The sequence below is a fragment of the Hevea brasiliensis genome, chromosome 4 (assembly GCF_030052815.1).
Source record: "Hevea brasiliensis isolate MT/VB/25A 57/8 chromosome 4, ASM3005281v1, whole genome shotgun sequence".
Lineage (NCBI taxonomy): Eukaryota > Viridiplantae > Streptophyta > Magnoliopsida > Malpighiales > Euphorbiaceae > Hevea > Hevea brasiliensis.
Genome location: NC_079496.1, coordinates 9,760,130 through 9,771,998, shown reverse-complemented (window position 1 = coordinate 9,771,998; position 11,869 = coordinate 9,760,130). Strand labels below are relative to the sequence as shown.

Sequence of the window (11,869 nt, the reverse complement as noted above, 5' to 3'; positions counted from 1 at the left end):
CAATTTTATCTAATCTAATTATGCAGTTTGTTAAGCACTCTATGCCACCGCATTTTTTCCCCTCCACAACAATAAGGGCAAGACGCCAGAGGAAATCTTCACAAATACACACAAAGAACTTGTCAAAAGTGGTAGTGCATGGCTTGTCAAGACCTCTGAATCATGCTCTGTTGTTGCAGCACTCATTGCAACAGTAGCCTTTGCCAAATCGGCAACTGTCCCTGGTGGTAACGATCAATTCAACGGTCTACCAATCTTTGTGCACATGATCATATTTGATGTTTTCGCCATCTCATCACTCCTCGCCCTCTGTTTCTCTGTAGTGGCCCTGCCATATTTCCTTGCTATTCTTACCTCAGGTTTCAAGGAAAAAGATTTTGCTGGGGACTTGCCTAAGAAACTTTTTGTTCACTTGACATAGCTCTTCGCATCTATGGCTTCTATATCGGCCTCCTTCTGTTCCAGACATTCTTTAATGCTTGATGCTAAATTGAAGTCCATATCCCTCCCGATATAGTATGTTTGATAAGGCGTTGGTTTGGTCGGTCGAGGTCGCTCTTCGCGAAAAATAAAGTAGGGTACGGACATTTAGCGTAGATAAGGAGTCCGGCGATCGGCAGTGAGGTGAGGCGAACGACGAAGAGCTAGTGAGTGGATAAGACAAAGCGTAGCGCAGGCTGGTCAGCGCATCTGTCATTGGCTAAATGGCTCAGTAAAGTAGCTACTGGATTGGTAGCTTCGTTTTTGCTGATTCGTGGGACCCAAGAGAAACAGAACAGGGACTCGACGGGCAGAAAGTAAGCAGGCGGAGCCAGTTGGAGAAATAGCTATGAGCAAGTCAAATGGGCACATGAGCTCAGTTTAGTTCATAAGTAACAACCAGCACTCACGTAGCTTAGAAGAGGTGCTGGTTCTCTTCCTCCTAATTCGAGGTGAGCTTCAGCTCAATTTTTAAAGCGTAGAACAAGCCTTTCTGATCCCAAACCCGGCCCCAAGGGGGCCATTTCCCTAACCAAGATCTGGCCATAGTTTTCAAGGCTTTTCCCTTTGTCTGCTCAAAAGCGAAGCATTGAGAGGTAATCTTTCATTCTTCTTGCCTCGGCTTCACCTAAGTACACCCTAGAAAGGGGTTTAAACAAAAGAAGGCATATTCAACTTTTAATTTATGGGATGATTTTCGTTCATTCAAGTGTCCATTTTGTAATGCTTTTAATTCGTATCTTTATTTCACTGTTTATTTACTTGTTTGCTATGTGATCGAGAACCACATATTGTGTAGTTCTGTGGACGATTCTGTTCAATCCAATTAGTCCTATTAAAGTGTCATCAAATCCTGAATCTTGATGATGGGGCAGGTTGGTTAGTTCCAATGAAATTTAACAGTGCACAAGATTCTTAAAATCTTTCATCACAAAATTTAGTGAGGTACTGCAGTGGTTTCAGACATGAGAAATTTCTTGAATCTGTAACTAAGTTACTGATTTAGTACTTCTAATCCAAATGCTTGAATGTGAATAAATCTTGCAGATAAGGGGTTGTTGCAATAGCTTGGTGATATGCAGAGTTCTTAGAGATGAAGAGAGGAAGGGATACCATACCCCATTAATTTAAAAACTATTTTAGATAGATCTCTGAATTTCCAATGAATATTCCAGGTCTTTCAATTGCTTTCGTTTACTATTATAGACGTTGCTTTTGGACCATCATGACCATTTTCTTCAAACATACAATGCCAAGAAGAAGTCCTTGGAACAAACATAGATGATGGATTAAGAAAAAGATTAAGCAAGGAAGAAAGAAATTCCATCGCGAATCAATAGTACAAAAGTAGATAGATTGCTTCTGCTTCTTTATTTACAGTAAAAGATACCGTAATGATGGTGTTTACTAGTTGGCAACATTATCTGCAATGCCTTCTTTAGGAAAAGAAACATTAAAAAAATTACAAAACCTTTACAATTGAGACATTTAGGGGCTAAAAGGAAAAGAAATTATTCTATTGTATATTAATTTACTTACTGCAGAAGGAAAGTGCAGTAATTAAGCAAGGTATATTAATTAATTAATATTATTCACTAACGCCCACGAATGATGGCTTAACGGTTAATGATTCAACTCTGAATGCATCCTATCTCCAATTCAAATCCAATTATTAGAGCTTCTCGTAGTTGAGCGACTATAAATCCCCAGTGTAGGCTCTCCCTGGCCTGGGGTGGGAATTTACTACTCCTAAACTTTTTCCTACCAAAAATAAATTATTCAATAACAATGTGTTTTGTGATACTGGAAGTATTTAATTGACGAAAATGCTTGGTTCATAATAGATCAGAATTAGATAAATTTTTCCTTAACGGACATGCCTTTCTTCACTTCTTCCCCCTCCAATTAGAGGCAAACATGGTCTTAGAAGTGAATCAACCGACAAGTGATGATGATGGATGGAACAAAAGTAAAGAAACAAAGATAATTTCCACGCTGATTAGGCAAGAATTTAAACGATGAGGAAGAATTAGATGCTGGAAAAATGGGAGATAAAGAGTGAAAAGATAAAGAAAAGGAACGATTAATTATTCTCTCTGCAGTGAAAGCTCAATCTTTATCAGTATATATTGATCATTAACACTTCAACTTGAAATCTCATAAACATCCCAAGCCTTTTGAACAGATATGATGAGTTCATCAGAAGTAAATACAGATGAATTATTTGAATATGCCATGAATGGGCAGTGGAGTAAAATAGTTGAAGCCTATCAGAATAATCCCAGAAATCAAACAACCAAGATCACAGATTCAGAGGACACAGCTCTGCACATAGCTGTTGAAACTGGTCAAACGGAAATTGTATCCCAACTTGTGGAAACAATAAGAGAAAATGCATCAACCGTCCTGGGTTTAAAGAATAAGAGAGGCAACACCGCTCTCCACATAGCAGCGGAGATTGGGAACGTAAAAGTGTGTGATTGCATGGCTTCCAAGTCCGCGCAGCTTATTAGTGATCGGAATGAGGAGGGTAGGACTCCTCTCTTCTTGGCAGTCTCTCGTGGAAAGATGGAAGCCTTCATTTGTCTACAGGAATTTAGCAAGGGAATTGTGGGTTTTAATACAGCATTCAGAATTAGAGACAACGATGGTAATACCATCCTTCACTCTGCCATCATTGGAGAAAACTTTGGTAAGTTCAGAACATTATTGTAATGTAGCAGAATAGAGTTCTTGGATGTATGTATGTATATATAATAAACGTTAATTGATTTGAATAATTTTGGTTGTTGATAGACTTGGCGTTGAAGATAATGAAAGATTACCCAGAACTAATGGACTATAGAAATCGGAGTGGTGAGGTTCCTCTCAATATTCTGGCAAGTAAGCCACATGCATTCAAAAGCAGCAGTCGCCTTGGGCTATTTGATACTGCCATCTACAATTGTAAGGATTTCCATCCTAATCGCTATCCACTAACTACTATTAAACGTATTATTATTATTATTATTAATTTGTGTTTAAAGTTTATCCAATTTTATTTGGGAGGTATTATTGTTGGTAAGCCCAAGGAGGCGGCAGAAAAAGACAGTCGAGCTTCAGGAATCGAAACTTATTGCCGTTGCCCACCTAATTATGGAACTTGCATGAGCTTCATTGGAATGATGGAGTGGTTCCTTCATATATCATGTAGGTTTAAACGGGAAAAGATGTCAAATTTTGAATTATTGATTTTCTATTAATGATGAATGCAATGCAAGATTTAGACATAGAAAAGGCGAATGCATATATACTTGATAGAAATCAAACAACTGATTCCCACTCACCCACCTCCTGCAGTGGTACTGTTGAAAAAATTATTTGGAGGTCCCCTTCTAGCCAACAGCCAAAGCAGAAATTGCAACGTAAGTGATCTGGAGAATCCCAGCCAGAGAAGGGGTTTAGGTAAGATTTTTTTTTTTTCTCTCTCCAATTAATATTATCTTAGCATTATTATAACCAAATGAATAATTAACAACACAATGCCAATTGAAGGCAGAAATGAGCTACAGTGTGTGTGTGTCTATATATATTATATAGGGGCAGGCACAGCGGGATCATCATCATCCACAGTAAAATGCAAATCAAACGCAGATATAGAAATAGAAGAATCAACCGCAACAAATAGATCAATTGCAAACAGTGGTGAGCCGCATTTAAGTTTTCCTATTTCATTCAGTTGTATTTGAATTCGAGACCTTTTGATGGAGATCTCAAGTATTTTCTGATTTCATGATTAATATGAATATTTATGGCTTTATGTTAGCTACTACACATTTAATGGAACATAATTTGTGAAGGAACTGGCCTAACAGAAAAGGCAGGGCAAGAGGATGTTTTCCCTCCTAATTATGTAACACCAGTTGTTCTTTTCAAGCTCGTGATGACCGCCATTATGGTGATTCTGGGACTGGGTCAGTATTAGTATATATCCATTGTTTTATTCTGTCATTGCCAGGAAAAACAACATGCTGCTTGACACATGAAAAAAGTGGAATGTAATTGAGCTTTATTAGCTGAAATTCAATGGCTAATGGGTTCAAAATCTTTTATGGTTTTTTGGATTTCAAACTCATAAACCCTACTTGATAATACAGTGTATGTTCACATTTAATGGCATCACATGTAGGGTTTTCGAGGATAAGGAAGATTAAAGAGAAGAAAGAGATACACAAAAGGGCTACTCAGGTCATGAACCAACTGGTTCAGCATGCTTCTAATTACAAATACAAAGACAATGGCAAGGAGCCTGCTAGAACTGGGTCAGGCGAAAATGGAATTTCCCAGCCACCTGAGACTTGTGATAGAGAGGTGAAGAAGGAAACAACTATACCAGAGGTGAAGAAGGAAACAGCTATACTAACTGCAGCTAGGATGGGGATAAGAGAGATGGTGGAGAAAATCCTGGACACATTTCCTGTGGCTATAATGGATGTCGACGCTGACAATAAAAATGTTGTGCTCTTGGCAGTAGAGCACAGGCAGACCCAAGTTTATACCATGTTGATGAAGAAGGCAGTACCAAAGGATATCATCTTCTGCCAAGTGGATAAAGATGGAAACAGTGCATTGCACCTTGCTGCAAAATTTGGAGATTACAAGCCTTGGCTCATTCCAGGAGCTGCCTTACAAATGCAATGGGAATACAAGTGGTACAAGGTATTTTCTATCTGTTGCCTTCTGTTTCTTACTTGTCTTTTCTCAAAGGAGATTTCAGAACTTCAAATGCTATTCTTCTGGGAAACTGAGTATTTATATTTAAGATGGTTCTATTTGAGACTAATTACACTGTATTGTCTCGAGCAGTTTGTTAAGAAATCAAAGCCACGAAATTTTTTTGCTCGATATGATAAGAAAGGTCTAACTGCAAAGCAAATATTCATGGAAACACACAAGGAGCTCGCTAAAAATGGCAGAGAATGGTTAACCAAAACCTCAGAGGCCTGTTCTGTCGTTGCAGCACTTATAGCAACGGTTGCATTTGCAACATCAACAACTATACCAGGTAGTTTCAATGAAAATAACGGTGAACCAAATTTTGCAGATGAAGCTCCATTCACCGTCTTCGCTATCTCATCAGTTGTTGCTCTCTGCTGTTCGGTGACAGCCCTTGTGTTCTTTCTTTCAATTCTCACCTCTCGATTTGAAGAAAAGGATTTCGCCAGTGAGTTGCCAAACAAGCTCCTTCTTGGATTAACTTCGCTCTTCTCATCCATAGCTTTCATGCTGGTGTCATTCAGTGCAGGCCATTTCTTTGTTCTCCAAGAAAAATTGAGATATGCTACATATCCAATATATGGTGTAACATGCTTGCCAGTGACCCTTTTCGCTCTGGGACACCTCTCCCTCTATTCCGATCTTACAAAAGCTATATTCAAAAGGGTGCCTCAACGAAGCTTCAAGGTGTTTGCTCCTTAGGTTTCTGCAAACTTAGTTTTGTTGAGTGTTTGCTCATTACGTCAATGTCTGTGTTCTGTTTTGTCTAGTCTGTTATCAATTTGAAATTCAGAGATGTTCGACATTGCTGCTAATGGGAATGTTTGGAAAATTTGTTGCCATTTTGTCAAGAGTAAGGAGCCTATTTTCTTTGTGTTTTTTCTATTTTAATTTCGATGAAGTTTCTTTTCCTTGGAAACAGAAGATTATTTAGTTTGAAGGATTGAACAGAACAAGACATAATCCCACCGGACGTTTTATCAGCTACACCAGCGATTATTTATGAAAATTAAACATATAAATAAATCGATATTTATTTTCATTATATTTTAAAATTAAATATATAACTTTTTGATAAATTAAAATATAATTTTATGAGAAGTTATGATTAAAATTTAAAAAAATATTAAGAAATATTTATTTATTAAATATATTTATTTATAATAAATAATGTTTTATATATTTCAATTGGTTCATTATTTCTTTAAAATTATATATTAACTTTTTAAAAATTAATCCAATCAATTAATTTCTTTTTTATCTGACTGAACTGTTTATTAGCCCAATGTTTTTTTTTCTTCTTCTTTATTATTATTTTTGGTTAAGTGATAGCTAGAGGGAGGTCTGCTGAACTGGAGGAGAAATCCAAACTTCTGTATGTGTGTTTTTATAATTCTTGTAATAAATTTAAAAAAATTTAAAGGAGAAAGGATGTGAAGAATTGATTACTGAGCTGATAATTCATTTATTTTTTGTTTTTGATTGTCTTCCACAAAACAAAATAAAGAAATTGAAGAAAATATTGAGACAAGTCAAGAATTGAAGCCTGCAAAAGAATAAATGGATCGCTTCATTGACAAGAAAAGAGAACATAGTTAGAGTTTAGGTTAAATATTATTATTATATGTTCAATGCCTTCGCTTCAGAAAGAAACATTTAAAAACTGCACAATCATTATCTTAGCAATTTTAGTTAGAGCTGCAAAAAATCAAAAAGGTTTATCTACAGATGGAGTATCAGTAGTTAGTTCTTTGTATTAAAAAAATAATATTAAATTGTGGGAATATACCTTACCTGTGTCAAGAGATGAGAACAGTATGGAAGCAATTCCAGATGATTGGCATGCTTGAAGCAAACCTCAAGTAGATTCAATATTTTTTAGATTCAAATGCCCTTGTTGAATTTACAGTGCCATAAAGCCATTGTTTCTGGAAATCAATCTGGTATAATATATAGTCTCACAATATAAATGGTTAACGATGATTCCTCAAAATGCAAGTAACTAATTCAGCCAACCCCAATTAATAGATAATAAGGAATCTATTATCAGAATAGTGTGTAGGGGAGGGATAATCTTTTCAGCTGATACTCTGAAGGATTCTGATAAACCAGACCTTTGTTTGGTTAAATGTGGAAGCATCCTTATATTATACATTTAAAGATAAGAAAAAAGTGGACTTTTATGCAGCATATATATACATGTGTGTATTCCATTGACGAGGTGCAGGAGGAGGAGGAGATGAAAGTTTTGGAAATGGAAGCAAATGGCATATTTGAAAGCGCCATGAAAGGCAGGTGGGATGAAGTTGTCGAGGCCTACGAGAAGAACTCCAGTTTTCAAAAGGCCAGGATAACAAGATCAGAAGATACTGCATTGCACGTAGCAGTATCTAATGGCCAAACTGCTGTAGTGTTGAAGCTTGTGGAAATTGCTAGAGAAAATGCATCAACCATCCTACATATAAAAAATGATAAAGGAAACACACCTCTCCATCTAGCAGCAGCACTTGGTAATGTGAAAATGTGTCATTTCCTAGCTACAAAAGATAGAAGCCTCATTAGAGCTAGAAATTTTGAGAGTGAGACCCCCCTTTTCCTCTCAGCTCTCCACGGCAACAAAAAGGCTTTTCTTTGCCTTCATTCTCTTTACAAAGAAGCATATAGAGAAATTGACTATTCCTTGTGCAGAAGAAGTAATGGGGACACCATACTTCACTCTGCTATCTCTGGAGAATATTTCAGTAAGTTTTTTTCCTCTCCAACTCTTATAAATTGAACTATATGATGATTTACAATGACTGAATCACTACAATATCTGTTAATAGGTTTGGCATTTCAGATAATACATGATTATCCAAATCTTGTCAATTCTATTAATAAGGATGGTCTATCTCCTCTGCATATCTTAGCCAGTAAGCCTAAAGCTTTCAAAAGTGGAACACATCTTCCACCACTGGCACGTCTCATTTACCGCTGTAAGAATCTTAGCCTGAGCCATCATGTTTTAAAGAGACAGACAGAGAAGAATAAGCTGCATTCTTGTTGCTTACTTTCTGCTTCTCTCAAGCTGAATTGTTTCGAGAGCAATATTTTCTTGTCTGTTATATTGTAAAGTTGTTGAAGAGCAAATGAGCTATAGTTTTTATCTGTCATAGGTCTAATTGTTCATGAGCTTCAGGAAGAAACACATGACCCTGAAGAATGTCAAGACAATTTAGGAGTCAAAACAGGTCTCAAGTATCCGCAAAATTATGAAACTTGCATGATCTATTTCCACACGATCAGGAGTTGCTTTCAAGTATTAAGTATCGGGAGTTGCTTTCAAGTATTAAGTGAGTTGATTTATACAAATTACACATTGGTTCCACACTCATTTCTGCAAGTTATATGGGATGCACTTTCTTCTTTTTTTTTAACTCTTTTTTTTTTCTCTTTTCCAGCTAGAAAGCGGGAAAATTGCATAGGTCATCAAGTGAGGCAATTTCTTTTTCCACCAAAGACTGAAAATGATAACTTAAAGGACGAAGAAAATGCACAAGAAACAAGCAGATTGTCTCACGGTAATAAAGATTTTTAGGCTTTATTGCTATAGTTATAAACAATATAAACCAATATTGCACATCAAAATCAAACTAGCCACCTTCTAATGCAAATAGAAGATACAATGTTCAACCAAGATTTTCTCAAACCAAACAAATGATATTTTGATAAACAAGGCATTAAAAGAAAATGTAGAACAATTTGCATAAATATCAATATCACTAAGGTAATTTTCATCTTATAAGAATTTATTTACATACATTTTATTGGCATCTTATCTTTATTCTTTATTTTCATTTTCAATTTATATTAATTTTTCGTATTTATTTTCTTTATATTTTCATGGTTGCTTTTATAAATATTTCTTAAAACATTTCAAATAAATTAAATATAAATATAGGAGACACTATATAGCCATATCTTTATTCAGTTAAATAATATATTGATAATGATCATATCTACGTAACTCACACGCAAAAGCCTAGTTGAATAAAATTCTAAAAGTTAGATGATTTTGTGTTATTCTGCAGATAGGAACATACCAAGGAAAGAGTACAAAGAAAAACGTTTGTATCCTCCCAATTATGCAACAATTTCCCATTTCTTCAAGTTTATGGTTAATGCCTTACTAATCATTCTTGGATTTGGTATGTATTTTCTTCTACAGCATTTTTTTTTTACCTCTTATTTGATTTTGGTTTTGGTGCTCAGGCTAAATAAAATCTGTTTATGCACTTTGCCTTCATCAAGAGTTAATAACTTATAAAGGATATTAAAAAAAAAAAAAAAAAAAGCCTAATAAGTAGAGATGGAGAAACATTCTCATCAAAAGATCATTTTATATTTTTTTATTTGATCTTTAGGCATTTCAAAGATAAAGAACATCAGAGAAAAGAAAGAGCGACACATATGGGCTGCTCAAATAATGAAAGAACTGGTTGGAGGAGCTTCTTTGTACAAGTATGAAGATAATGGCCGCGATACCAAAAATTCATGGCCTAAAAGAGATGGAGATCCATCTGAAGTTTTTACAGAGGCTGACAAGAAATCTCAGAACACAGATGCAAAGGATATTGGGTTAAGTTCCTTGACTGCAAACCAAGAAAAGGACCAAAATGGAAGAGATGAGCACAGAAGAGGTAAGCTAATTCATTTCAGCTCACTAGGCACACACCTTTACTTGCCTTCACAATTAGAACATATCAGGATCACTAGCAGCTTTCCCCGAAACTAGACCTTAAAACATTTGTCCTACAATTTTATTAGTCTGAAAACACAGAAGATACTCAAGTGAGGTATCTTTTAAGTACATGAGTTACTTTTGAGGAATTAACTAGGCAAGTAGGCGCAAGTATCTTCTTTTTATGGTTGTTTAAGTTCCACTGGAGATTAACCCTGACTTGTGAATGCACACAAACAGAGAAAAATCACAAACACACACTAATCACCGCGAACCTTGGAGTGACTGAAATGGAGAACAAGTTTCCTGAAGGGTATCCATCTGCAATCCAAGAGTTGAACACACCTCAGAAAAATCCTGTGCTCGTGACATTTGAGGACACTCAAAAATCTTGGAAGAAGGAAACGCCTATACTGATAGCAGCTAAGATGGGAGTGACTGAAATTGTGGATAAAATCTTGGACACGTTTCCTATAGCTATTCAAGACCTGGACTCTGACAAAAAGAATGCTGTGCTTCTGGCAGTTGAGCACAGACAAACGGATGTCTACAATCTATTGCTGAAGAGGGCAATGCTTAAGGAAACCGTGTTCCGTCAATTGGACAATAAAGGAAACAGTGCATTACATCTTGCTGCAAAATTTGGAGATCATAGGCCTTGGCTTATTCCAGGGGCTGCCTTGCAGATGCAGTGGGAAATCAAGTGGTACAAGGTATATTCTATTTTTTGTTCTACACTAATGATTTTCTGTCATACTCCTCTTCTAATTTCTACCTGTGTTTTAAAGGTTATCTTAGGGAACAAAGGAAACGACATACTTTGACTTTGTAAGACTCTAGGAAGTAGGTAAACTGGTCTGGCTTCTCTGAGCAAACTGGGCATTAATGTGTGCATACTCTGTTGTGCAGTTTGTCAAGAAATCCATGACACCACATTTCTTTGTTAAACGCAACCGCAAGGGCCAGACTGCAAAAGAGATCTTCACAGTGACACACAAAGACCTTGTAACGAAGGGCAATGAATGGCTCACAAAAACCTCGGAGTCATGCTCAGTTGTTGCAGCACTCATTGCAACAGTTGCATTTGCAACTTCAGCAACTGTACCAGGTGGCGTCAATCAAGACAATGGTGCACCAACTCTTAAAAATGAACCTGCATTCAATGTCTTTGCCATTGCATCCATTATAGCCCTCTGCTTTTCTGTGACTGCACTGATCTTTTTTCTTACAATTCTCACCTCCCGCTACCAAGAAAATGATTTTGCAATGGACTTGCCAAGGAAGCTTTTTATGGGTTTAACATCACTCTTCACATCCATAGCTTCTATGTTGCTCTCATTCTGTGCAGGCCATTTCTTTATCCTCAAAGAAAACTTGAGATATGTAGCTTTTCCATTATATGCTGCCACATGCTTGCCAATGACCTTTTTCGCTCTTGCACAACTTCCTCTGTACTTTGATCTTGTAAGGGCTATCCTCAATGAGGTACCTCAACGCAGCTACAGGCACAAGGTTTCTTTGACCCACTCTATACATACTTGAGGTTTCTTTAGATTTCAAGATCAATTTTCTATTTTATTTCTTTTATGGAAATGTTAAAGCGTGATTTCTGCACGTTGTTTGAAGTAACTTCTGATCTTGTGTTGTAATATTGAAATCAACAATGTAATCTAGTTTCTATTCTGTATTTATGATAGGGCTTGCTTCCTTTTTCATGGTTGTAGAGGGACTTCCTATCTTAGCTATGCACCCAAGATCCTTCTACTCAACCACACAATATTATGGGCCGGCTGGCCAGTAACTAATAGGTTTTCAGGTGCAAAAGATAACTGCGAAGAGAAAGGTTGAAACTAGGCATAAGTTCAAATCATTACGGAAATTCTGTACTGGAACTTAAACTAGGAATACTTTCTT

The 11,869-nt window shown here is 36.4% G+C and overlaps 2 protein-coding genes across 5 annotated transcripts; both read left to right on the top strand.

Annotated features, from left to right (window-relative positions):
• The first annotated feature begins 316 nt into the window (after positions 1–316).
• LOC110665867 (uncharacterized) lies at positions 317–6,146 on the top strand. Of its 4 annotated transcripts, none has more exons than XM_058145272.1 (9): positions 317–1,076; positions 2,666–3,172; positions 3,277–3,426; positions 3,529–3,669; positions 3,820–3,924; positions 4,060–4,164; positions 4,320–4,433; positions 4,649–5,178; positions 5,326–6,146. In XM_058145272.1, the coding sequence occupies exons 2-9, from the start codon at positions 2,668–2,670 to the stop codon at positions 5,935–5,937; spliced, it is 2,262 nt and encodes a 753-aa protein (XP_058001255.1). In that variant the 5' UTR covers positions 317–1,076; positions 2,666–2,667; the 3' UTR covers positions 5,938–6,146. The 4 variants fall into 4 exon arrangements, with proteins under 4 accessions (XP_058001255.1, XP_021681848.2, XP_021681846.2 ...); XM_021826156.2 differs by lacking the exon at positions 317–1,076 and having other exon boundaries at positions 2,157–3,172; positions 5,326–5,683; positions 5,765–6,146; XM_021826154.2 differs by lacking the exon at positions 317–1,076 and having other exon boundaries at positions 2,162–3,172.
• A 1,048-nt stretch (positions 6,147–7,194) lies between these two features.
• On the top strand, positions 7,195–11,667 carry LOC110665868 (uncharacterized). Its single transcript, XM_058145265.1, has 8 exons — positions 7,195–7,976; positions 8,061–8,210; positions 8,391–8,540; positions 8,676–8,795; positions 9,306–9,422; positions 9,639–9,914; positions 10,196–10,668; positions 10,865–11,667. The coding sequence occupies exons 1-8, from the start codon at positions 7,364–7,366 to the stop codon at positions 11,495–11,497; spliced, it is 2,532 nt and encodes an 843-aa protein (XP_058001248.1). The 5' UTR covers positions 7,195–7,363; the 3' UTR covers positions 11,498–11,667.
• The last annotated feature ends 202 nt before the right edge of the window (positions 11,668–11,869 follow it).

What these genes read in the sequence shown, in the direction of transcription:
- LOC110665868 (XM_058145265.1), top strand. Translation starts at nt 7,364, where the DNA reads ATGTGGAAGCATCCTTATATTATACATTTAAAGATAAGAAAAAAGTGG. An exon ending in AACAAGCAGATTGTCTCACG is followed by an intron (nt 8,796 to 9,305) that starts GTAATAAAGATT and finishes GTTATTCTGCAG; the next exon opens with ATAGGAACATACCAAGGAAA. An exon ending in AAGAGATGAGCACAGAAGAG is followed by an intron (nt 9,915 to 10,195) that starts GTAAGCTAATTC and finishes GCACACAAACAG; the next exon opens with AGAAAAATCACAAACACACA.
- LOC110665867 (XM_058145272.1), top strand. Translation starts at nt 2,668, where the DNA reads ATGATGAGTTCATCAGAAGTAAATACAGATGAATTATTTGAATATGCC. An exon ending in CATCATTGGAGAAAACTTTG is followed by an intron (nt 3,173 to 3,276) that starts GTAAGTTCAGAA and finishes GGTTGTTGATAG; the next exon opens with ACTTGGCGTTGAAGATAATG. An exon ending in TATGGTGATTCTGGGACTGG is followed by an intron (nt 4,434 to 4,648) that starts GTCAGTATTAGT and finishes CATCACATGTAG; the next exon opens with GGTTTTCGAGGATAAGGAAG.